This window comes from Suricata suricatta, chromosome 8 (genome assembly GCF_006229205.1).
Source record: "Suricata suricatta isolate VVHF042 chromosome 8, meerkat_22Aug2017_6uvM2_HiC, whole genome shotgun sequence".
Classification (NCBI taxonomy): domain Eukaryota; kingdom Metazoa; phylum Chordata; class Mammalia; order Carnivora; family Herpestidae; genus Suricata; species Suricata suricatta.
The window spans coordinates 3549633-3573140 of NC_043707.1; the positions used below are offsets into that span (position 1 = coordinate 3549633).

The 23508-nt window shown below is 51.6% G+C and overlaps 1 protein-coding gene across 1 annotated transcript in view; it reads left to right on the forward strand.

The window, feature by feature from the left end:
- The first annotated feature begins 1690 nt into the window (after window positions 1-1690).
- The window catches only part of MGRN1 (mahogunin ring finger 1), a 41343-nt gene continuing 19525 nt past the window's right edge, over window positions 1691-23508 (forward strand). Inside the window, exon 1 of the mRNA XM_029947930.1 lies at window positions 1691-1952. Coding sequence (XP_029803790.1) covers window positions 1865-1952 — 88 coding nt within the window. The 5' untranslated portion in view covers window positions 1691-1864. The remainder of the gene's footprint in view (window positions 1953-23508) is intronic.

Below are 23508 nucleotides of genomic sequence, written 5' to 3' on the forward strand. Positions count from 1 at the left end.
TTTTGATTTGTGTTTCCCTGATGAGGAGTGATGTTGAGCATCGTTTCATGTGCCTGTAAGCCATCTGGATGTCCTCTTTGGAGAAGTGTCTGTTCAGGTCTTCTGCCCATTTCTTCACTGGGTTATTTGTTTTTTGGGTGTGGAGTTTGGTGAGTTCCTTGTAGACTTTGGATACTAACCCTTTATCTAATATGTCATTTGCAACTATCTTTTCCCATTCTGTCGGCTGCCTATTAGTTTTCTTGATTGTTTCCTTTGCAGTGCAGAAGCCTTTTATCTTGATGAGGTCCCAAGAGTTCAGTTTTGCTTTCATTTCCCTTGGCTTTCGGTTACCTTTTATGTACTATGCAACCTGAGTTGGGTTCCTCACCTCTCCCAGCTTCACTCTCCTCTTCTGTCAGAGGGGCACCTGGGCAGCTAAGTCAGTTAAGTGTCCACCTTCGGCTCAGGTCATGATCTCACCATTTGTGAGTTTGAGCCCAGCGTTGGGCTCTGTGCTGACAGCTCAGAGCCTGGAGCCTATTTCAGATTCTGTGTCTTCCTCTATCTCAGCCCCTCCCTGACTCATTCTCCCCCCCCCCAAAATAAACATTTAAAAAATAAAAGCTACATCAGAAAATTAAATGACTCTGTAAAATCCCTCAACATGCCTGGCACACAGTAGGTGCTCAATAAATGGGGATCTTGATTGTGAAACACAGACTTAATCAGGCTCCTCCAAGATCTGGACTCTCCTCTTAATCACAGAAGTCTTTCACCTCTTTTATTAATTTTGGCTTCCCAGGTTCCCTGACAATGGTAGGTTGTATTCTTGATTCTGGCCACCGGAAAGGTGCAAGGCTCACTTTAACGTGGAGTGTGGTGCATTTACCATCTGAGGCCCTTGGCCAGCTGCTGCTCTCCTAGCTGCTTTCTCAGTAACAGCATGCTTGACTTGGGAAGTCACTTTCTTCTTGGAACCCCAGTTTCTCAACTGAAAAGTAGGTAAAATAGATCTCCACTTGGCCTGCTTACAGAATTTTATGCAAGTCAAAAGCCAGGAATGTACGCTGCTACCTGCAAGTCTTTAATCCTGACTGCTGTTTTGAACTTGACTTCTGCATCTCATAGGCAGCCGTCCCTTTTTTGTGCTTCAGTTTCCCTGTACGTAACAGGAGAGGTCTGTTGCCTTGGTGTGGGGCTGTAAAATTATATTTTCAAAGTGACTGTTTTGGTCGTGGGACCAAAGAGAAGCCTTGAATTTTGGAAAGAGGCTAAAAGAAGCGAGCCCCACTCCTGATGGCCAGCTATTGCCGGGTGGCAGGTAGAGGTATGCCCTCTACTGGCCGGGGCGGGAGATAAACCCTCGTAAGCGGGGAGAACCACGGTGGCTCAGGGAGATATTTCAGAAAGGGGGAAGGCGCCGGATTCCTATAAGGGTCTATGTATGAACAGATTCTTAGGAGGCTAAAGAGTTACGATGACAGTGCCGTGCTTGGAATGCAGAGGGAAGGTCAGTTTTCCGTGCGGGTGATGAATCCTTCCCTCTGGATTCAGGTCCATTTGGTTTGTTCCATAGCTCTGGTCAACAACTGCCTGGAGCCTCGGCGAAGGGCTTCCTGGGACATGTAGTTCTTAGGCAGGCTACCCGTGTCGCAGCTCTTCGCGCTGGGCGGCTACGGGACTCCATTTCCCGAGGTGCCGCATGCCCGGGGGGCGGAGGGCCGTCGTGGCGTCGGGCCCCGGGTCGAGCTGAGGGTTGGGGCTCCGAGGCTGAGGCGCCCGCGGCCGTGGGCTAGTGTCCGTGTGGCCTGGTCCGGGCCATGTCCGCTTGAGGACGCCGCCTCCGCCCGCGTCCCGGCCCCGGCCCGGCCCGCCGCGCACCATGGGCTCCATTCTGAGCCGCCGCATCGCGGGCGTGGAGGACATCGACATCCAGGCGAACTCGGCCTATCGCTACCCCCCGAAGTCCGGTGAGCGGCGTTCGGCTTCGGGAGCGGGGGGCAAGACCTGGGCCGGAACGCGGGTGGGCAGGGCGCGGCGGCGCGGGGCTCTCCGCAGAGCGTGCGGTGGGGTTTCTGCCCGGTCCGTGGCCCTCCCTGCGCCTTCCGGCCCGGGGCTCCCGCGACCTCCACTCGGACCGTGGGTGGGGCTGCGAGCTAATTGCCCCGTGCCCGTCCCGGCTGGGTGACCTTGGGTCAATCACTTCGCCTCTGGGCGCCTCGGCTTCCTCGTCTGTACACAGGGGAGACTCAGTGGAAAGACTTAGGGCTGGGTGAGGTTCGGGGCGCGATGCTGGTGAGGGGTTAGCACGGTGCTTGGCGCTTCGCTTGTGCTTACAAAGTGGTCATTGTCGAAGGGATTGACATCACACTATCGTCAGTTTGGGCTTTCTTTGGTGGCTTGGTGTGAAGACCTGGCCAGTGGTTCTGAACACTGCCCGTGCCATCTGGACAGCGGTTTTGCTCTCCCGTGTGCATGTGAATGGGGGGTGTGGGGTGCGGGGCTGGGCCCAAGGAGATTATTTGAAGGGGTGAGTCTGGGAGCCCTTGCTGGAGAAAGTAGACCCGTTGGAGGAGACCTATCTGGTTTTCTGGGCTCCTTTTCTGTGGAAGGGAGACCTGAGCCTCCAGGGAGGAAGTGACTTTCCCAAGGTCTCAGAGCTGGGGGGAAGCACATCTGGGGGCAGGGCCACAAATCCGCCTCCCTGTGGACTTGTTGCCACTCTGTTCTGCTGCCTCTAAAGAGTGACCCAGGACTGTAGCTTGGGTTCCTCCCTCTCCATCTCCTCATGGGCCCGTTTGCTTTGGAAAGAGGAAAAAGGACGGAGCATTTGGGACCTCAGGGGGACTTCCGGGTTGGGTCTGCTGATCTTGGCTTCCGAAGAATCTGATCTGCTATGGGGGTCTTGTAGGCCTCATGGTTGGCCTTCAGGCACCCACCAGGCCAGGTTTCCTTTGAGTGTAGTCCTGGACCACCCGCTCCCACGGGTAGGGAAGCGCGTTAAGCATGCGTTTCCTGGGTGTTGCCTCAGACCTGCTGGGGCCTAGGAACCTGTGTGTAAACTCCTGTCTCAAATGAGTCTGATGTCCACTCAAGTTTGAGAACTGCTCTGCACTGGTTTTGGAAGCCCAAACGGGGAGTGTCTGGGAGAACAGAGGGGCGGAGACTAGCAAAGGGCAGAAGTGGGCAGAAGGCACTGCTGCCTGCTTGTGTCCCAGGCACACGCGCAGGGCAGCCCAGCCTGGTGTGGGGGTCCCTGGAGACCTGTGGGCTGACACCCCCACATCTCATTGAATTCATCCTCTTTCATCTCGCATGCTCTTCCAGCCTGTCTTCCGCTGAATGATTTTAGGCAAGCTGCTTAGCCCCCTGAGTCATAGTTTCCTCATCTGTAAAATGGGTTGAGCCTTATACAGTGTTCAGATCAGTGACTGGCCCTGAAAGTCCTCTTAAAATGTTAATTGCCATAATGGTTTAAAAAAGAAATTAGGTGGCCATTTCAGACCCTAATTCAGTTGGCAGTGGCATGGCAGAGGTATCAGAGTTTAATGTGGCATTTCCTGTATTAACTTAGGACGAGGGCAACAAACTTGATGTCCCTTTATTTGGGTGTTTCCACAAAACCACAAGTACAAGGCCTTTAGAACACAACTTTCAGATTCTGCATGGTAGACCTTGCTAATCATTGAGGACACTCTTTGTCACCAAGCCTGGACTTGGTTTCAGAAGCCATTAATGAACACCCCAGTGAGCCACACAACTAATCGATTGGGGCTGGCTACCTCAGAGCACCATAGCAGTGCTCTCCCGGACCCGTCCAGTCCAAAACCTGTTCCTTGGCCCTCAGGCCACCTTGCTCAGGGAGGATCGGTCTGAGGAAGAAGTGTCTTTTCCCCAGGGACCCCAGGGGTGTTTCAGATGATTTTTAGGGGTTGGCCCTGTGGGTCATTCAGTCACTTTATGAGAAAGTTATCTTTTCAGGTCTCTGTTAATTTCACCAGTAACACTGAGGACAGAAAAATTGGGTGCTAATATTTTTTTTAACGTATCTGTAGCACAGATTCCTAGCAGCTTTACTGAGACATAATTGACATATAACATTATGTAAGTTCAGGGTGTGCCGTCTAATGATTTGATACGTGTGCAGGTCCGGAGATCAGGTGAGTTAGCATCCTCATCACTTTGTCTTAAGATCTTTTAACAGCTTTCCGATTTTCTTTTGCTTGTGGAACTTGCCGCATGTACTGCAGCAGTGCCTAGCGGAAATTTAACAACATTTGCTTTGTTTTTGTTGTTTATTTGTTCATTTTACTTTTTAAGCAGCTTTATTGAGGTCTAAGTTGTGTGCCCTATGACTCATTCATTGAAAACGTATGATTTGTTGATGTCCAGGAAATTTACACAACTGCGCGACCATCACCACACTCAGTTTTAGACGTTTCCATCACGCTCCAGAGTTTCCTTGTTCCTGTTTGCAGTCTGTCTCTGTCTGCACCTGACTCCACATCGCTCTGATCTGGCTTCTGTCTGTAAAATGTGCCCTCTCTGGACACTTCATATAAAAGGAGTCATACAGGCATGCTTGGTGGCTTAGTTGGTTAAATGTCTGACTCTTGGTTTCGGCTCGGGTCACTGTCCCATGGGTTTGTGAGTTTGAGCTCCGTGTTGGGCTCTGCTCTGACAGTGCAAGGTCTGCTTGGAATTCTCTCCCCCCAACTCTGTCCCGCCCCTGCTCGTGTGCCCATGTGTGCACTCCCTGTCTTTCAAAGATTAAAAAAAACTTAAAAAAGAACAAAAAGGCATCCTTCAACATGTAGTTTCCTTTGTGTCTGGCTTCTTGCACTCGGAGCACTGTCTTTGGAGTTCATCCGTGTGTGGCCGGTGTCTGTACCTTACTGTACAGATGCAGTACGTGGTGTTCATTTACTGGTTAACACGTGGGTTGTTTCTACTTTTTGGCTGTTATGCATAATGCTGCTACGGGCAGTGAGCACTTGTGTGGCCCTGTTGGGCTGTCTTTCGTGTACACCTAGGAGTGGAACTGCTGGGTGGTACGGTGATTGATGCTGCGTCCAACCTTCCACGGAACTGCCCGCCTTTGCCACAGCGGCCCCCCCCAGCAGAGTGGGGTCCGGTTCTCCACACCTGCGCCGACGCTTGTTATCATCTGCCCTTTTTTCAAGTAGGCTCTTTGCCCAACAAGTAGGCTCTGTGCCCACCTTGGAGGTGAGCTTGAACTCCCGACCCTGAGATGGAGAGTCACATGCTCTACAGGCTGAGCCAGCCAGGCGCCCCCCCCCCCCCCCCCCCCCCCCCCCCCCCCCCCCCCCCCCCCGTCATCTACCTTTTTAATTGTAGCCATCCCTGTGGGTGCGAAGTGGTATCTCGTTGTGGTTTTGATTTGCATTTCCCCAGCGACTGATGGTGTAGAGCATCTTTTCATGTGCTTGTGCTTATTAGCCATTTGTAGACCGTGTGTGTGTGTGTGTGTGTGTGTGTGTGTGAGAGAGAGAGAGACAGAGAGAGACAGAGAGAGACAGAGACAGAGAGAGGCACACGTGCCAGAAGTCTGTATTTGTCTTTTGTTCATTTTTTAAAAGACTGGATTGTTAACCTTACAGAGGAGCAGCAGTTGCGTTACTCTGGATGCCATGATACAGCTCCTGTATCAGCTTTGTGATCTGCAGATCTCTTTTCCTAGATGGTGGTTTGTCTTTATTTTCTTAATGGTGTATTTTTGAGAATTAAAGATTTTAAATTTTGGTGACGTTCAATTCATCAATTTTTTAAGTTTTCTTTGTTTTGAGAGGGAAGCAAGGAGAAAGAGAGAGAGAGAGAGAGAGAGAGAGCGAGCACACCCACGAGCAGGGGAGGGATAGAGAGGGAGTGAGAAAATCCCAAGCAGGCTCCGAACTGTCAGCAAAGACCTTGAACTCACAGACCATGAGATCATGTCCCAAGCTGAAACCAAGAGTAAGATGCTTAACCAACTTAACCCAGGTGCTCCAGTTTATCAATTTTTTAAAATATGGTTAATGTTTTTGGAATTATAGCTAGGAGATCTTTACCTAGGTCAAGGTTACGAGGATTTTCTGTTTTTTTCTGTAGAAGTTTTATAAAAGTTTCAGTTCATGCATTTAGGTCTGTAATCCATTTCGAGTAAATGTTTTCGTGCGTGTATGGTCTCAGGTAAAACTATGAGGTCTTGTTTTGTATGTGGAGATTCAGTTATTTCATTATCATTTGTTGAGAAGACTATTCTTTTCCCATCAGGCCGCCTTTGCACCTTTACAAAAAGTCAGCTCCTTAAATGTGAGGGTGTGTATCTAGCCACCCTTGCTGTGACCACACAGCCGGCCGGTCTCCGGGGCGGACACTCAGAGGAGAGCTCAGGGTGCAGCCACGGAGGACGCGGCCGTGGGCAGCCGCTGCCGTGGTTGGTCCTCCTGCTGCTCCTATCACTGTTAATTGTGAGTCCCTGAGCGATGCCGGCTGCCCGGCCGTGGTGTCCGAGGGAGGTCGTGTTGGGACCGGGTCAGCCATGAGAAGTGTCAGAGGGAGGGACCGTCAGACAGGTGATCTCCCAGGCCAGGCAGGGGAGAGGGGAGAGGGAGATACGCCCCAGATCTAAACCTTTTGTTCGACTGTGTACTTTCAGAGTGTTTTCACCGCCTTTATCTTGCTGGAGCCTTGCCATATCCTTGTGACCCTGAACTTTTGTCCTCTGGTGGAGGAACTGGAAATCAGCCTGAGCCTTCGTCACCCAGCATCTGAGCCTGGTGTACAGTAGGCGTTTAACAAATGCTCGTGCAACAGGCCTTGACGAAATGAACCCACCTCCTGGACGGGCTGCTCACACGGGCTTCATCCTATCCCTTGGGGTGTCTGGCAGGGAGCAGAGGACTCCCGCGTCTGCGGCCAGGTGATGGAGGGGCCCCAGGGCCTGTGCAAGGCCTTCGGCGTGAGCTGCGGTGTTACTGGCCGTCTAGAAACATCCTGAACACTTGTGTTGGGGTTTCCTGTTTCCAGGGTACGACCTTGCTGACTGATTTATTTGGCATCTGAAGAAAAGAACTGAGGCCGGGGTTTGAGATGAAGGTGGACATTCTCTGTCCCTCGGGGCATTCTGGGTCCCTGGGCCATCACTGTCCCAAGGGAGTGAGCTTGTGCTCTGGGCCCCGTGTGCCCATAGCAGGAGGTGGGGGATGGGAGGAGGAGACTCCCCCCTTTCAGGGCCACGTTCACCTTCCTGCTCAGAGACCCACACCGCCGCCGTCACCAGCGTCGTGCGGGTCCACTGGATTCAGCTTCAGCTTCCCCATGTCACCTGTGCCCATACGAGAACTAGTTCTGTGCTCCTGCTCGTGTGAATTTGGTTTGGGTTTTATCATAAGAGCTGCATAAACAGGCTGTATTTTCTGAGCTTCGGTTGTTATGCTTTAGGTAAAAACCATAAAAAGCCCAGCAGCAACAGGAACCATTTTAAGTGGGCCGTGGTGGGTGGCATCTGAGCCCCTGTTTTCCCGAAGCAGCAGCCCTGGGTGGCTGGGGTGTGGGAGCTGGCTGCAGGCACCCGGGCCGGTGGCCACTGGGAGCTGTGGGAGCGTCGCCTGCCCTCAGGGTCCAGAGAGGCCTGGAGCTCTGTGTTTGTTTATGAGGTCCCTGCATCGTTTCCTCAGTTCAGGGCATGTGTCAGGGCCGATAGCTCTGGGGACCTTTCGTAGTTTCTCAGGGAACTGTTAACACACCGTAACTTTTTGTTGACTTGAAAATAACAAGACTGTCAGCTCCTGCCAGCGCTGCTGCCCTGGGCTTCGTGGGACTCTGTGTCTGTGGGCCGACTGCCCGTGCCCGGGCGGCCTGGCACTCCAGGTGAAGAAAACCTGGCTTGTGCTGGTCTGGCTGCTTGGCCAGGGGGCCTTTGGTTCCATGCCAGGGAGGTGGCTGCTGCCTTCCACAGTCAGCCATGGCGCTGAGGGCCCAGTCGCCCAGGATGAAAGGGGTGTGGGTTAGTACCGGTGTGTGTGCATATGCCTGTGTTTTCTTCCTCACGGTTGGGGTGGCCTTTATCGTGTTTACAACACACCCATCCGCAAACACGGAGAGTCACGGAAGATCAGTTTAGCACATGAGATTGAGCCTGTGTGGTGGGAGGAGTCCTGGAGCCTGACTCTGGCCTCGGTCTGTGGCCTTGAGCCACGCGCTTGCTCTCTGGCCCCATTTCCCTGGCGCACCGGGGTTAAGCTCTGGTTCCCCAGGCCTCTTTCAGTTCTGACTCTGAGCGTCCGTACGGCTGGCAGGGTGGGACCGTGCCCTGCCCTGCTGAACTTTTGTTTTTCAGCGGGCCCAGAAGCTTCCTGGAGGCCGGCCTACACTTCCAGATGACCCCCGGGGACAGTGACCACTGGCGCCAGCCTCGCTTCCCAAGCCCAGTGCTGTCCAGAACAGTTGTTCACAGGGGTCGTGTTCCATTTGGCATTTCCTGTGTGCGTTTCTGTGTGGTTGTGTATAGTCACCCAGCCTCAGGATTCTGTGTGGTTCCATAAAACGGTGTCCCGTAAAACGGCAGATGGTGTCACATGCACCACCCATGCGGCGCCTGGTTCGGCCTCAGCAAATAACGGTGAGATTGTTCAGTTCCGCCAACTGCCCTTGCGTCTGCCCAGCTCCATGGAGATGGGGGAGCAGGCTCAGCCCCTGCCCGTGTCTTCGGGGTGGGAGGGAGGAGGAGCGAGCCCCACACCCTCAGCCGGTTGCAGAGAAGCTGGTGGAACGGAGCTGCGTGGGGGAGGGCCCCTCGCTGTCGAACACGGGGTCACGCTCAAGTCATGGAGCCGGATGCGGAGGTTCAAGGCTCGAGGAGTGACTGACGGACGTCTCTCCACCTCAGTGTCTAAAGGAGTCCTAGGGCATTTTCCCTGTCCTTTTCATCGTGCCTCATACAGATGCGGGCCCTCTGGCTCAGTCTGGGTGTCCACCGTTCTGATGACTGCAGCCTTCTGTTATCCAGACCTTCCCCATCGGACATCCCTGAGTGACCAGACTCCCTTTCGGGGGCATCAGAAGAAGGAATGGTGTTTGGTTCATTGTTTTCATGTGTGTGTGTATACACACATACACTGATCTTTCTTGACTTATGATGGGGTTGTGTCCCCAGAACCCCATCCTCAGTTGGAAATACTAGAAGTCGAAAACCTTTAGTGTGCTCAGAGCACTTACGTGAGCCTACAGGTGGGCAAACTCACCGAACACAGAGTTTGCTGTAGGATAGTGTTCGGCATCTCACATAATTTATAGAATGCCATATTTCCAGCGAAAAACAAAATGGCTGTCTGGGCACAGAATGGTTGGAAACACGACTTGCTTACCCTTGTGACCGCGTGGCTGAGTGGACCTGGGGCTCCTGTTTCTGCCCAGCGTGCCGGGAGGCGATCCTACCGCAGATCGTTAGGCTGGGAAAAGGTCCGCATTCAGAATCCCAAGTGTGGGTTCTGATGAACGCATATTGCTTTTGCATCATCATAAAGTCTACAACTCGTAAGACAGACCACTAAGTCCAGGACTGTCTCCGTGCATATGTTTAACATCACAGTGAACAACAATTTAAAAAAATAAGAGTAACACGTATTTAGAAAATGTGCAAATCCTAAGTTTGATGAATGATCACAAAGTGGACATGTTGAAGAACATGGAAGAGTAGCAGCCCCCGAACTCCCTTGGGGCCCCCTCCCCATCTCTGCCTCCCTCCTCCATGGGAAACCCCCTTCCGAGTCCACCAGAGGTGATTTTGCCTGTTTCTGGATTTGATACGGATGAAGCTGTCTGCTCTTTGCTCCTTGTGCGGTGACGAGGCCTCCTACTGTTCGTGGGGACAGTAGTCGATTTGGCCTCTGCTATGTTAAGGTGCAGTGTCTGTTGATTCCACGGCATCTTCGTCTGTGGGGAGGGGCGTGGGGCGTTTCCAGTTTGAGCTCTTAGGAAAAGCGCTGCCATGCACGCTCCTGTGACTGCTTTGTGCCTGTGAGTCAGATTTCTTCGGGCCCGTTTTTTTCTGAATTGTGTTAAAATACACATAATGGTGACCATCTTAACCGTTTTAAGTGCGTAATTCAGGGACATTGGGTACGTTCACCCTGTTGTGCAGCCTCCCGCTGCCCTCCCTCTGTATGTCTCTTTCCCTCTCCTACGACTGAACTCTGTGCCCTTTGCACACAGACTCCTCAGGCCCTGGCACCCACCACCCTACTTTCTGTGTCTGCAGGTTTTCACTCTCCTAAGTACCTGTCTCTCTGGGGCCGCGTCCCCAGCTGGCGGTGGGTGTGCGGGGCTTCACAGCCGGTTTGCAGACAGGTTGTGGAGCCCCGCGCCCACCCACACCCTCATCAGCAGAACAGAGGTGTGTGCTTGTGCGTTCTCACCAACGCTGGGAAGTGCCGGGTGTGAAGTTCCTAACGTCAGCCCTGGATATCTGTCTCATTGTAGTTTCTTCCCTTCTCTTCCCTCCCCTCCCCTCCCCTCCCCTTCCTTTCCATGGGGGAGAGAGAGAGAGAGAGAGCGCGCACGCGAGAGCCTTAGGATCAAGGCCATGAGCCTCTATCAAGAGGTGCCCCTCCCCCCATTGTAGTTTTAATTTACTGTTGCTGTTGACCAGGGAGGTTGGGCACCTTTTCTTATGTAAGTTACTGTTCATTTCTCTTCCTCTTTTTGTGAAATCATCTGCATGTTTTTCATATTGGATTGTCTCCCTTCTCACTGATTTGCACGAGTTCTTTTCTAAGTGCTTTGTATTACATTTCTAATTCTTTGAAAAGTGGCTGTCACTGTGGCATTTATGCAGACTCCCTTAGGCAAGGAATGGAATGTGTTGGAGGCCTGGTGGGGTTGTATCTCTGGAACCCAAGGTTGGGGACCCAAGAAGTGCAATCCATCAGAGCACAAAACTCCTGGTCCCCTCTGGGCTCAGTGTCCTTTTGCTGTGACCTGTGCATACCTGACTGCCGCCCATCAGGGGCCCTCCGGGACCAAGTCCTGCGTCTCTGGTCCAGTTCCACAAGGGAGAGAACCGAGTGTTGGTCCAGCAGGGCCAGCTGTCCACCTTGGCCCATGAGCATTGTCGAGGGGACGGGCGGGCTGCACGGTTTGGCAGCAGCTGCGGCCCACCCCTGTGGGGGGTGGACGCTGTTTCCAGAAGAGGGAAGGACCCCTCCTCCTAGGAAAGGTGGCTGCCACCACTTTCTCTGGAACTCAGTGAAACAGAATCTTTGCTTCAGGTTGTTCTCAGCTCATCATTCTTTGTGATGTTGGGGCCTGAGGGAGTTTTGTTTAATAGGGTCCCGCTGTGCTGAGGCTGTCACACTGTGGGAGGGGTGGTGGCTGGGAACCAGATGCCTTTTCACCTGGGCAAGCCTCCTTTGCATCATTGGCTCCTTGTACCCTGAGGACGTGTTGGGCTTTCCTGATCAGTTTGCTTCTGTGTTCTTCACTGATGCTGCTTCACTCCGTGTTACTGATAGGGCACAGGCCAGGCCGTCCTAGGTCACCTAGGCTGCATGTGGTGGGCAGAGAAGCACTCTTCCGTGTACGAGCATGACCTTGGCTCAGGAGGAGTCGGCAGGGTGTTTCACAAGCCTGAAGGTGCTTTCCGAGATCACTCTGGGGACGGTGACAGTCTTACCTCACATGGTCAGGCCCGGCTGGGGCCTAGTGACCTCGGATTTGGGAAGCTGGTAACCGGGAACATCTGTCCCCTTAGGGAGTGAGAAGAATTTTCGGCCTGTGGAATCAGTGAACTGTTCCCAGCCCGTGCCCACGCCTGCTCAGCCCCCCGAGTGGGAGCAGGGCGGCCGGGGCGGCGGGGCGCGACGCACGGCCTGTGTGCGGGGCTCAGGACCAGGTGTGCCTCTCAGCAGTGGGCTGTGCATGGTGTCCTGACGCCGTGGTTTGCCGAGCAGGGACATCGTGACCCGTTTTCTTCCGCTCCTGCCATAGAGCTCCTAGAAAACTCTTGGGATGTGGTGTCGATACCCATAACAAGCCCCTTTCCACCACACCTGAGTTTATGTCAGTGAAGAGTTTTGGGGAAGCATCTAAGGATGGGGCCTGGCGATGTTTGGAGCCAACTTTGTGGTTAGAGGCTGGACGTCGAGAGGGTCGCCAGCCGGCTGTGTAATGACGAAGCCTCCATAAAGACCCAGAAGGGCCGGTGACCCCAGGGAGAGGCTGGGAAGGGGCGCGCTCGGGGGAGGGAGGAGTAGAAGTCCCATGCTCTTCCCACATGCCTTGTGCTGGGCGTCTCTTGCACGTGGCTGTTCCTGAGTCGTGTCCTTTTATAATAAACCGGTGAGTTTTGTGAGCCGCTCTAGCAAATTAGTTGGGGGTCATGGGAACGTCCAGCTTATAGCCCGTTGACAGGTGATCACCCGGACTGGGGATTGGCATCTGGAGGGAGGGGCAGTGGTGTGGGGCTGAGCCCTTAGTCTGTGGGATCTGATGCTTCTCCAGGTGGATAATGTCAGGATAGAGCTGAATTTGCAGGTCATCCATCAGTGTCCCCGGGGAACGGGGGAGCTGGTTGGTTTTGTGGGGAGCGCACATGGGGGGGGGGGGCTGGTGTAGCCAAGCGGGCAGCCTGCAGCTGTGGGGTCGCATAGGTCTTCAGTGGGGACGCCTCCTCTGGCTGCTGCTGTGGTTTGAGCGGGTCTTGTGATCTCTCTGTGCCTCCCATTTCCTCTACTGTCAAATAGTAATAGCTGTGTCATCCACCTTGCTCCTTGGTCCATTCAGCTGGTTTTTACCAGGCTCCTGTGCGCAGGCCGGAGTGGTGGTCACTGGGATACAGCGTGGTGAACAGGCATGCGATCCTGGTCTTGGGCAGAGGAGGGCAGAGCGTGCGCCAACCAACATGGACAAACAGTGCCGGCCCCACTGTGAAGGCGGCTGGGGCAGGAGGATTTGCTCTGGAGCTGCCGTGCCCGGAGGTCGTGCAGGGAGGTCGTTTGTGGCCCCGCTGGCTGCCGGGCCGCAGGGTGGGAGGAGCCTGTTGGACCACGGGGAATGGAGAAGCCTCCCAAATCCCAGAGGACGGGCCAGGAAGGTGGTGCAAGGCGAGGTAGGCAGCGCAGAATCACTGGTCGGTGGTCCCATAGGTGGAGGCGTGGGGATGCTGGCCCCTGGGCATGGCATCAGCGTCGCTGCTCCGGAGCGTCTGGAGTGCAGGCGGGAGCCTGTGTTCTCTAGAACTGAGTTCGTGTGTCCTGCGTTACCTAGAACCACACAGAGACTCGAGGCCGGGAGGCGCCAGTGTGTTGGAAGGAGGGAGAAGGAAGGTGGGCTGCTGCTGAGAATCCCGGGATGTGGGGGCCCCCAGCCTGAGTCCCCACAAGGAGCCAGGGTGTGGGCAGGGGCTCTGAAGGAGTCAGGGGTTGAGGATATCCTGGGGTCCCTCCAGGACTGCGAAGAGGCTTCTTGGGGACCACCTGGAACAGACTCGGGGACCACCTGGGAGGAGGAGCCCTCACCGCTTCACCCACTGAAGGCTTTTCACCGACACCAGGAGTCGACGCACCGGCAGTGATGGTGGTGGCTGTCCCCGGTGATCCAGGGTGGCCAGAGCCCACCTAGCTTCTGTCTGTTGAGGGGGTCTCAGAGGTTGGTGGGTTTGGTGCACATGCTTCTCAAGGGTCCAGACCTGGGACCTCAGACCCAGTGGGTATGTCCTAGTCCGTCTGCTCTGCTGCGTCTACTCCACAGTCTGGGTGACTTAAAACAAACACTTACTTCTCACAGTTCTGGAGGCTGGGACGTCCCAAGATCAAAGCTCAAGTACGTTTGGTGTCTAGTGAGAGCCTCTTCCTGGCTCATAGACGGCCACCGCCTCTCTGCCCTCGCGTGGCTGGGTTAGGGGAGTCCTGGGGGGCCTCTTATGAGGGCACTGATCCCATGCGTCCCAGCACCTTCTCAGGACCTAGTCCCCTCCCCAAAGCCCCGGCTCCTGGTACCATCCCATGGGGGGGTCAGATTTCAACATGTGATTTTGGGGCGAGGGGAGTCAACATTCGATCTGTAGCAGGCCCACGCTCTGGGCTCCTGATGAAACGTGGGCTTTGTGACCGTGTAGGTAAGAAGGGATTGGGTGGGGCGTCGGGAGCCCACTTCTACTCACCCCACTCCTCGCCCTACCTGAGGAGCTGGACAGTTTTGGTGTGGAACATTCTGGGCTTTGGGCTTTGCCCAAGGAGAGTTTGTGTGTCCTGGTGCCTCTCTCCTTAGCAAGATTGTTAGTTCATGTAGGTAATTTAGGCTGTTTCCTCTTTGGGGTTGTGAATGGCGATCCTGGCACACCCTGTGTGTACACTCCCAGGCGTTTGAGAGTGAAAGAGCCAGAAGATGCGCACGCGTCCACCTGGCTCGCTCGGTGGCCTGTGAGGAAGGGACAGCACCTTCCCACCCCCGCCGGCTCTCACTGAAACAGCCTCTGACTGGAGCCTTGTGGGTTGGTTTTCCTCATTCGTCAAAGATGATGAACACATGTGTCCATCCACATACAAAAGCCAACAGAGCCATGTGTGGGAACGCTGGGGGGCCCCCAGGGGAGGTGGCCTCCCTTGGTCTTTATTTTGGCAGCTGGTCACCTGTTGGTTACGCAAGTCACCTGGGTACAAGTCAGCAGGGCAGAGTGCGAGCCCTTCCGGCGCACGGGTGCACCGTTGGGGTTCCCCTGAGGCCCGGGAGCGTGTCCGCGCCCCACAGCCAGGCCTTCTAGGCCACAGGCGCCGCTAGCAGGTCTTCCCAGGGTGGCCATCGGAGGATTGTCAGCCCTTCGGACGGGGAGGGCTCCTTCCTTGTGTGCGGCAGCCACTCTTTGTCGTCCGCAGTGAGGGCGATGGGACGGCACCGCTGACTGCTGTCCCTGTGTGGGGTGGGGGCGGAGGTGGGGTGGCCTCAGCACGGGCCTAAGTGTCCGGGCGTCGAGGTGACCTCTGAGCCCGTCCTGCATGGAGAGGAGGGGCCGGATCTGCGCCCCTGCCATGGGTTCCGTATCGGGGGGGGGGGGGGACACCGAGGGAAGAGCCCAGTGACAGTGGTGGTGGTTTGTCTTCTTCCTGTCTGTCTGCCTGTTCGTTTCCCCCCTTCATGGTGTTTGCTTGCTCTTCCCTCCCTCCTCTTGGTCCTAAACTCTGTCGACACACACAACACACAGTGCACCCAGACAGACACGCACAGGGCACCCCTGCAGCTCTGCACACCACACACCTGCATATACACGCTACACATACGCACACGACCCTCCCTGGGCCTCTGGCGCACACGCTCTTCCTTTAAACGTTTCCTTGTAAAAATGCGAGCATTGGAAGCCCTCGGAAAGCACGGAGGGTGACCGTGGGACACCCTTCGTTCCGAATCTGTGCTCCCATCTCTCACGTCGCCTGCCTTTCCACTGCACCTCCCCCGATGCTCCTGGCCCTCATGCGGCCTCCCCTGCTGTGCTCTGGGTGCAAGTCGGGTTCACTGCGTCGGCCTCGTCCTGACGTGCGGAGGCCTGGCTCACTCCTTCCATCTGGCGTGCGGTCCTGTCTAGTGACTGCCACAGGCTGCTTGTCCCTTTCCGTGTCGAGAGAGAGGCGAGGTGGCTCCAACTTCTCACACTTGCAAGTCCGCTAGGGATCGCGCTGCTGGGTATGTAGCTGAAGTATGAACGTAAACTGAAATTAGAACTTAATAAGTAAACACCTCTCATGAACATAAAGCTCTAAGTGAGAAGTTTTCTTCCATTCTGTGGCCATTACAAAGTGGTGTTGATCAGGGGTACCCGGGGGCCTCTGTCGGTTGAGTGTCTGACTTTAGCTCAGGTCCTCATCTCGTGGTTCATGAGTTCCAGCCCTGCCCTGTGCTGACAGCTCAGAGCCTGGAGCCTGCTGTCTGTCTCTCTCTCTCTGCCCCACCACCCAGTCTCTCTCTCTCAAAAATAAATAGACATTAAAAAAATAACATTGATCAAAATGGCATAAATGTTACCGTTTTTAGAAATAGCAAACCTAAATACACATCGAACATGAAATACATCAAAAAGTGTCTCCTAGGTGAGTGGGCTCCTTTCCTCTGTGGTCCCTGTGGTCACACTTGGACGTTGCCCATGGAGTGAGAACGGGTCAGCAGGGGCTCTGGTTCTGGTTGTCATCTGAAGTGGAGACATCATGTCACGTAAATAAGTAGATGGGAACTAAGAGGGTTTTGATATAGAACAGCATCTAATTCCAAGTTTTTGCCAAAAAAAACCCTCCACAAATCACGTAAGGATCAAACATCAAGAAACTTACCGATGAAGTCCTAGCTGACCACTCAGCCCCCAGTCCCCACGCCACGGCCGTACTGAGGTGTAATTCACACACCTGCAAGTCCACTGGACAGGTCACTTGTCTCTCCAGAACATGCTTCCAGTTTTGTGATAGTGCCATGTCTTGTACCATGTCTCTCGTGTTTTTTCTTCCCCCCAAGTTTGTTTATTTATTTTGAGAGAGAGAGAGAGAGAGAGAGAGAGAGAGCAAGTGGGGGAGGGGCAGAGAGAGAGGGAGAGAGAGAATCCCAAACAGGCTTCACACTGTCAGTGTGGAGCCCGATGCAGGGCTTGAACTCACGAACTGTAAGATCATGACCTGAGCCGAAACCAAGAGTCAGTCACTTAACTGACTGAGCCACTTAGGTGCCCCTCATCTTTTTTTTTTTTTTTTTTTAGTAATTTTTCTTGGACTGTGTGCCTGGCTGGCTCAGTCAGACCATGAGGCTCTTGATCTCAGGGTTGTGAACTTAGTTCCCACGTTGGGTGTTGAGCCTTCTTTAAAAAAAAAAAAAAGAAAGAAAGAAAAAGAAAATCTTTAAAAATGTTTTTTTCATGTTTTAAAAGTAGTATCAATTGAGGCATCTGGCGGGCTCAGTTGTAGGACGTGAGACTCTTGATCCCCAGATTGTAAATTTGAGCCCTATGTTGGATATAGGAATTACTTACAAATAAAACCTTTTTAAAAAGTAATGTTAATTGTAGAAGATGTAAACAACATAGGGAAAACAAAACAAAACAAAACAAAGCCATCCATTGTCTCTTCATCAGGAGGTTTTAGATGGTAGCGTTTGTACCTCCGAAGTCACACGAGCTTAAAACTGCACTGAGACCGTTGAAGCCTCCTGTGCCTGCTGCCGTCGGGTCATGCCAAGTGCTGTGGGGGAGGGAGAAGCAGAGATTAGACGGGGCAGTTTGGTCAGCAAGCAGGGTAGGGCGGCTGGGCCGAAGGCCGGGCAGGGTTAAAGCCCGAGTCCAGAGACAGGCGCAGTGGCCCGCTGTGCGCCCGGCCGTGGTGCCCTCTTCCTGCCCGCACAGGGCCGTTGTGGGCAAGCTCATCTTTAAAGTCTCTGCACATCAAACTGCACGGAAGCTTTCGGGGCCTGGGAGCGGGTGCGGATCTTCGGTGATTTTGGAAGGGTCCTTGTGCTGCTCTTTTGGGAAAGAGCGCTGCATGGTTCATGGTCCAGGGAGGGACCTAACAGGGAGCAGAACGTCTGCACGTTCGTCCCTGCTGCGTCTAGTCCCGCCCGGCCTCTTGGCAGTTTTTTGTGCGTGTCCTTCCCGACCATTCTGTGTGTACTCACAAGTTGTGTTACATCTGACTGCATGCGCTTACCTCTCAAATGGGATCCTGGGACACATTCCACTTGTCTTTCAAATAACAGGTATTAGGAGATCGTGCCTCCACTTGAGCGTCCCTGTCTGTTAGGCTCTCTTTAGCAGTTTCGTGGTGGACCCTAGAATCAGTCTTGTATTTATTTCCCTAGGCACCACTTTACTGTTTTCCTCCCCTGCAGTTGCTCTGTTGGGTTCCTGGCCACACGTGTGCTGGGCTTGTGCCCTTGCCCGGTGTCCCCTGGTAATGCTCTCTGCAGGCGAGAGCCTCCAGGCTGGCCTTGTGGGCCTGGGCCTGCTCGCCTGGGCAGCCGTGGCGGTGTGCACCGTACCTGGGCCGCGGGCCTCAGGAGGGCCCACATGGCCAGGCAGGGCACGCGCTGTAGTTTGAGGGCTGAGAATTCCCTCTGGGGGCTCCAGGAGGACCCCTGTGGGCTCAGGTGCCCAGAGGCGTCTGCCGTCCTTGAGGGATGCATGGCCTGGGCATCATAAGGCCCTGTGACACCCCTCTGCCCCCCGGGCTTTCTCCTGGGTTCTCTGTGCCAGAGAGAAATGGGAGACAGAGGGTGAGTGTCAGACCAGGGATCTTGGTAGAGGCAATACTTTTAACGTTTCCCCAGCAAGGCTGTGAATGCACTTTTTTGAAGCTGATCCTCTTATCCATTTATTTTTTACCAGAAATGTGATTTTAGTGCCCAAGTGTGTCAGGGACATGATGGGACTCAGTTTTCATGGTGGGATGTCAGATACTCCGATCCACACAGTTTTTTCTTTCAAAATTTGTAATGTTTTATTTTTTGAGAGAGAGAGAACATCGTGAGGGGGAGAGAGAGAGGGAGACAGAGGATCTGTACTAGGCTCTGCACAGACAGCAGGGAGCCTGACGCGGGGCTCGAACTCATGAACTGTGAGATCATGCCCTGAGCCAAAGTCAGACACTCAACCAACTGAGCCACCCAGGCGCCCCAGACCCACAGTTTTTGTTTTTCCATTTGAGCAGCAGACAAGTTCATTAGCGCACAAGAGCAGAAAGGAAGAATAGTAGGAAAGCTCTCGGGACTTTCGGGAGTGAAGGCCCAGATCCACGCAGCTTTAACCTGTGGTCCGTGCTGAGGTGAACAAGTACTTCGGGCTCAGGTGGGGGGGGGGGGGACCGCCTTCGCTTGGGCCCCGGGAGAGCGTCTCAGTGTCCCATGGCTTCTGTCACAAAGCAGCACAACTGAATTCATGCTCACAGCCGTGGAGGCTGGAAGTCCAAAATCAAGGTGTCACAGGGTTTGTTCCCTCCAAGGGCTGGCGGGGGCTGGGGGGCGGGGGTCCCTCCCACCTCTCCTGGCCTCTGGCGGCCGCAGGCCTTCCTTACCTTGTAGCCGAGTCACTCTGCCTTCTTCCCTCTGAGGTGTCTGTGTGTCCAAATCTCCCTCTTTCTCTTACCAAGTCACTGGTCATGGATTTTGTGCCCCCCAGTCTGCACCGAGCTCCTGTTTCTTTTTTATTTTTTAACATTTTTTCATTTTTTGAAAGAGAGAGCGCAAGTAGAGGAGGGACAGAGAGAGAGGGAGACACAGAATCTGAAACAGGTTCCAGGCCCTGGGGTGTCAACACAGAGCCTGACACAGGGCTCGAACCCACGAACGGTGAGATCATGACCTGAGCTGAAGTCGGACGCCCAGCTGACTGAGCCGCCCAGGTGTTCCCCTTTAAAATTTTAATTCCAGGTAGTTAACATACAGTGTTATGTTGGTTTCAGGTGTAGAAGAGAGAGTCCACACTTCACACTCCCATACATCACTCGGTGCTCATCACTACCTGTGCCTCCTTAGTTCTCATCACCTGTTCAACACCCCCCCCCCCCCTGCCCAATGACCGGTTTGTTCTTTACAGTTAAGAGTCTGCTTCTTGATTTGCTTTTTTTTCCCCTTGTTCATTTGTTTTGTTTCTTCAATTCCATATATGAATGAACACATATGGTAGTTGTCTCTGTGACTCGCTTATTTCACTTAGCATAATATTCTCTAGATCCATCTGTGTTATTGTAAATGGCAAGATTTCATTCTTTTTTATGGTTGTGTAATATTCCTCTGAGAGAGCGAGCGAGAGAGAGAGAGAGCGAGCGAGAGAGAGAGCGAGCGAGAGAGAGAGCGAGCGAGCAGGCTCCATGGTCAGTGCAGAGCCTGACACGGGGTTCAGTCCCATGGCCCTGGGGTCATTATCTGAGCTGGAATCAAGAGTCAGACCCTAAACCAACTGAACCACCCAGGCACACCTGTATTTTTTGAACAATTTCATACTGTTTTCCAGAGTGGCTGCGCCACTTTGCGTTCCCACTGACCGTGCAGGAGGGTTCCTTTTTCTCCACATCCTCACCAACACCTGTTGTTTCATGTGTTGTTGATTTCAGCCACGCTGATGGGTGTGAGGGGCTATCTCATGGTAGCTGTGATTTGCATTTCCCTGGTGATGGGTGATGTTGCGTCTCTATTCGCGTCTCTGTTAGTCATCTGTACGTTTTCTCTAGAGAAGTATGTGTTCATGTCTTCTGCCTATTTTTTAATTGGATTATTTAGTTTTGTTTGGTGTTGAGTTGTATAATTTCTTTTTGTATTCTAGATACTAACCTCTTATCAGATATGTCATTTACAAATGCTTTCATCCAGGAGGCTGTCTTTTAGTTTGGTTCCTTATTTCCTTTGCTGTAGGAAGCGTTTTATTTTGGTTTAGTCCCAGTAGTTTATTTTTGCTTTTGTTCCCTTTCCTCAGGAGATGTATCTAGAAAAATTTTGCTACAGCTGATGTTAGAGAAATTACTGCTTGTGCTTTCTTCTAGGATTTTTATGGTTTCAGGTCTCACATTTATTTAAAAAAAAATTTTTAATGTTTATTTTTGAGAGAGAGAGACAGCACGAGCAGGGGAGGGGCAGAGAGAGAGGAAGACCAGAATCGGGAGCAGGCTCTAGGCTCTGAGCTGTCAGCACAGAGCCTGACACGGGGCTTGAACTCATGAGCTGTGAGATCATGACCTGACCGAAGTGTTTTGAGCCACCAGGGTGCCCCTCGGGTCTCACTTTTAGATCCTTAATCACATTAGGAATGTGATCCAGTTTGGTTTTGTGTATAGTGTAGGAAAGTGCTCCAGTTTCATTCTTTTGCATGTCGCTGTCCAGTTTTCCCAGAGCCATTTGTTGAAGAGACCGTCCCGTCCCATGGCACATTCTTGCCCCTTTGGCGAAGATTAGTTGATCATATAATCATGGATTTGTTTGTGGGCCTGTGTTCTGTTCCATTGATGTGTGTTGTCTGTTTTGTGCCACTACCAGACCGTTTTGGTCACGACAGCTTTGTAGTGTATCTTCAGATCTGGAATTATGATGCTTTCAGCTTTGTTTTTCTTTTTAAAGGTTGTTCTGGCCATTCAGCGTCTCTAGATGGTTCCATGCCAATTTTAGGATTGTTCTAATTCTGTGAAAAATGCTGTTGGTATTTATTTGATAGGGATTGCATGAAATCTGTAGATTGCTTTGAGTAGTTCGGACATTTTAACGCTATTTGTTCTGATCCTTGAGCATGTAGTGTTTTCCCATTTGTTTATGTTGGCCTCAGTTCTTTCACCAATATTTTACAGTTTTCAGAGTACAGGTCTTTCACCTCCTTGGTTAAATGTATTCCTAGGTATTTTATTATTTTGGTGCAATTGTAAGCAGGATTGTTTTTTCAATTTCTCCTTCTTTTGCTTCCTTATTAGTGTATAGAAAGCAATGGCTTTCTGTACATTGATTTTGTGTCCTGCAGCCTTACTGAATTCATTTATCAGTTCTAGTAGGTTTTTTCATAGAGTCTTTAGGGTTTTTTTTTTTCTTTTTTATGTTTATTTTCAAGAGACAGAGAGAGCCAGCGTGAGCAGGGGAAGGGCAGAGCGAGAAGGAGACACAGAATCTGAAGCAGGCTCCAGGCTTCTGAGCTGTCAGCACAGCTGGCTCAGACCCCCTAACCGCGAGATCCTCACGTGAGCAGAAGTCAGCGCTTAACTGACTGAGCCACCCAGGTGCCCCTCAGGTTTTTAGATATAGTATCATGTCGCGTGCAAATAGAGTTTTACTTCTTCTTTACTGATTTGGCTGCCTTTTGTTCTTTTCTCTTGTCTGACTGCTCGGCTAGAACTTCCAGTACTATCCTGAGTAAAAGTGGTGAGAGTGGACATCCTTGCTTTGTTCCTGATCAGCGGGGAAAGGTTTTTCCCGTTGAGGATGATGTTGATTGTGGGTTTTTCATAGATGGCCTTTGTTATGTTGAGGTTTGTTCTTTCTAAACCCACCTTGTTGAGCGTTTTTCTAACGAGTGGATGTTGTCTTTTGTCACATGCTCTTTCTGTGTCTTTTGAAATGATCATATGGTTTTTATCCTTTCTCTTTTTGACATAATATATCCTATTGATTGATTTGTGAATATTGAACCACCTTTACATTCTGAGAATAAATTCCACTTGATTGTTTTAACTTACGGTTGGATTCCTAATATTTGTGGAATATTTTTGCACCTGTGTTCATCAGAGGTATTGGCCTGTAGTTTTCTTTTTTTGTAGTATTTTTATCTGGTTTTGGTATCAGGGCAATGCTGGCCCCGTACTATGAATTTGGAAGCTTGCTTTCTTCTATTCTTTGTAGTAGTTTGAGAAGAATACATATTAACTGTTTTTTAAATGTTTCTTACAATTCTCCTGTGAAGCCATCTGGACGTGGACTTTTGCTTGTTGAGAGTTTTTTGATTATTGATTCAGTTTCGTTTCTGGTAATTGGTCTGTTCAAATTTTCTCTTTCTTCCTGATTCAGTTTTGGAAGGTTGTATGTTTCTAGGAATTTATCGATTTCTTCCAGTTTGTCCAATTTCTTGGCATATAATTGTTTATAATATTCTCTTATAATCCTTCATATTCCTTTGATACTAGTTATTCTCTTTCACTTCTGATTCTGTTAATTTGAGTCCTCTCTCTCTCTCTCTTTTTTTAGATGACTCTGGCTAAAGATTTCTCAATTTTGTTGATCATTTCAAAGAACTAGCTCCTTCGTTTCATTGATCTGTTTTTTTAGTTTCTTTTTCTTTATTTCTGCTCTGATCTTCATCATTTCCTTGCTTCTCCTGGTTTGGGGTTTTGTTTGTTCTACTTTTCCTTCCTCCTTTAGTTGTAGCATTAGGCTGCTTATTTGAGATTTTTTCTTGCTTCATGAGGTAGGACTGTGTTGCTATAAAGTTCCTTTTTAGGACTGCTTTTGCTGCATAGAGTTTTGGACCGTTGTGTTTTCGTTTTCATTTGTCTACATGTATTTTTTAATTTCCTCTTTGATTCATTGGTTGACCCGTTCATTGTTTAGTGGCATGTTGTTTGACCTCCATGTATTTGTGGTCTTTCCAGATTTTTTCTTGTTCACGTCTAGTTTCATAGTGTTGTGGTCAGAAAAGATGTGTGGAATAACTTTGATCTTTTTAAATTTGTTGAGACTTGTTTTGTGGCCGAACACGTGATCTGTTCTGGAGAATGTTCCATGCGCACTTGCGTGTGTCTTCTGCTGTTTTAGGATGCACTGTTCTGAACATATCTGTGAGAGCCGTCTAGTCCAGTGTGTCATTCAGAGCCACACTTTCCTTACTGATTTTCGGTTTGATCTGTCCCTTGATGTAGGTGGGTTATTACGGTCCCCTACAATTATTGTATTACTATCTATTACTTCCTTTATATTTGTTACTAACTTGCATGTTTGGGTTCCTCCGTGTTGGGTGCACAGATACTTACTTGTTGTTGGCTTGACCCCTTTCTGGTTGTGGAGTGCTCTTCCTTGAGTCTTGTTACACTCTCTGTTTTA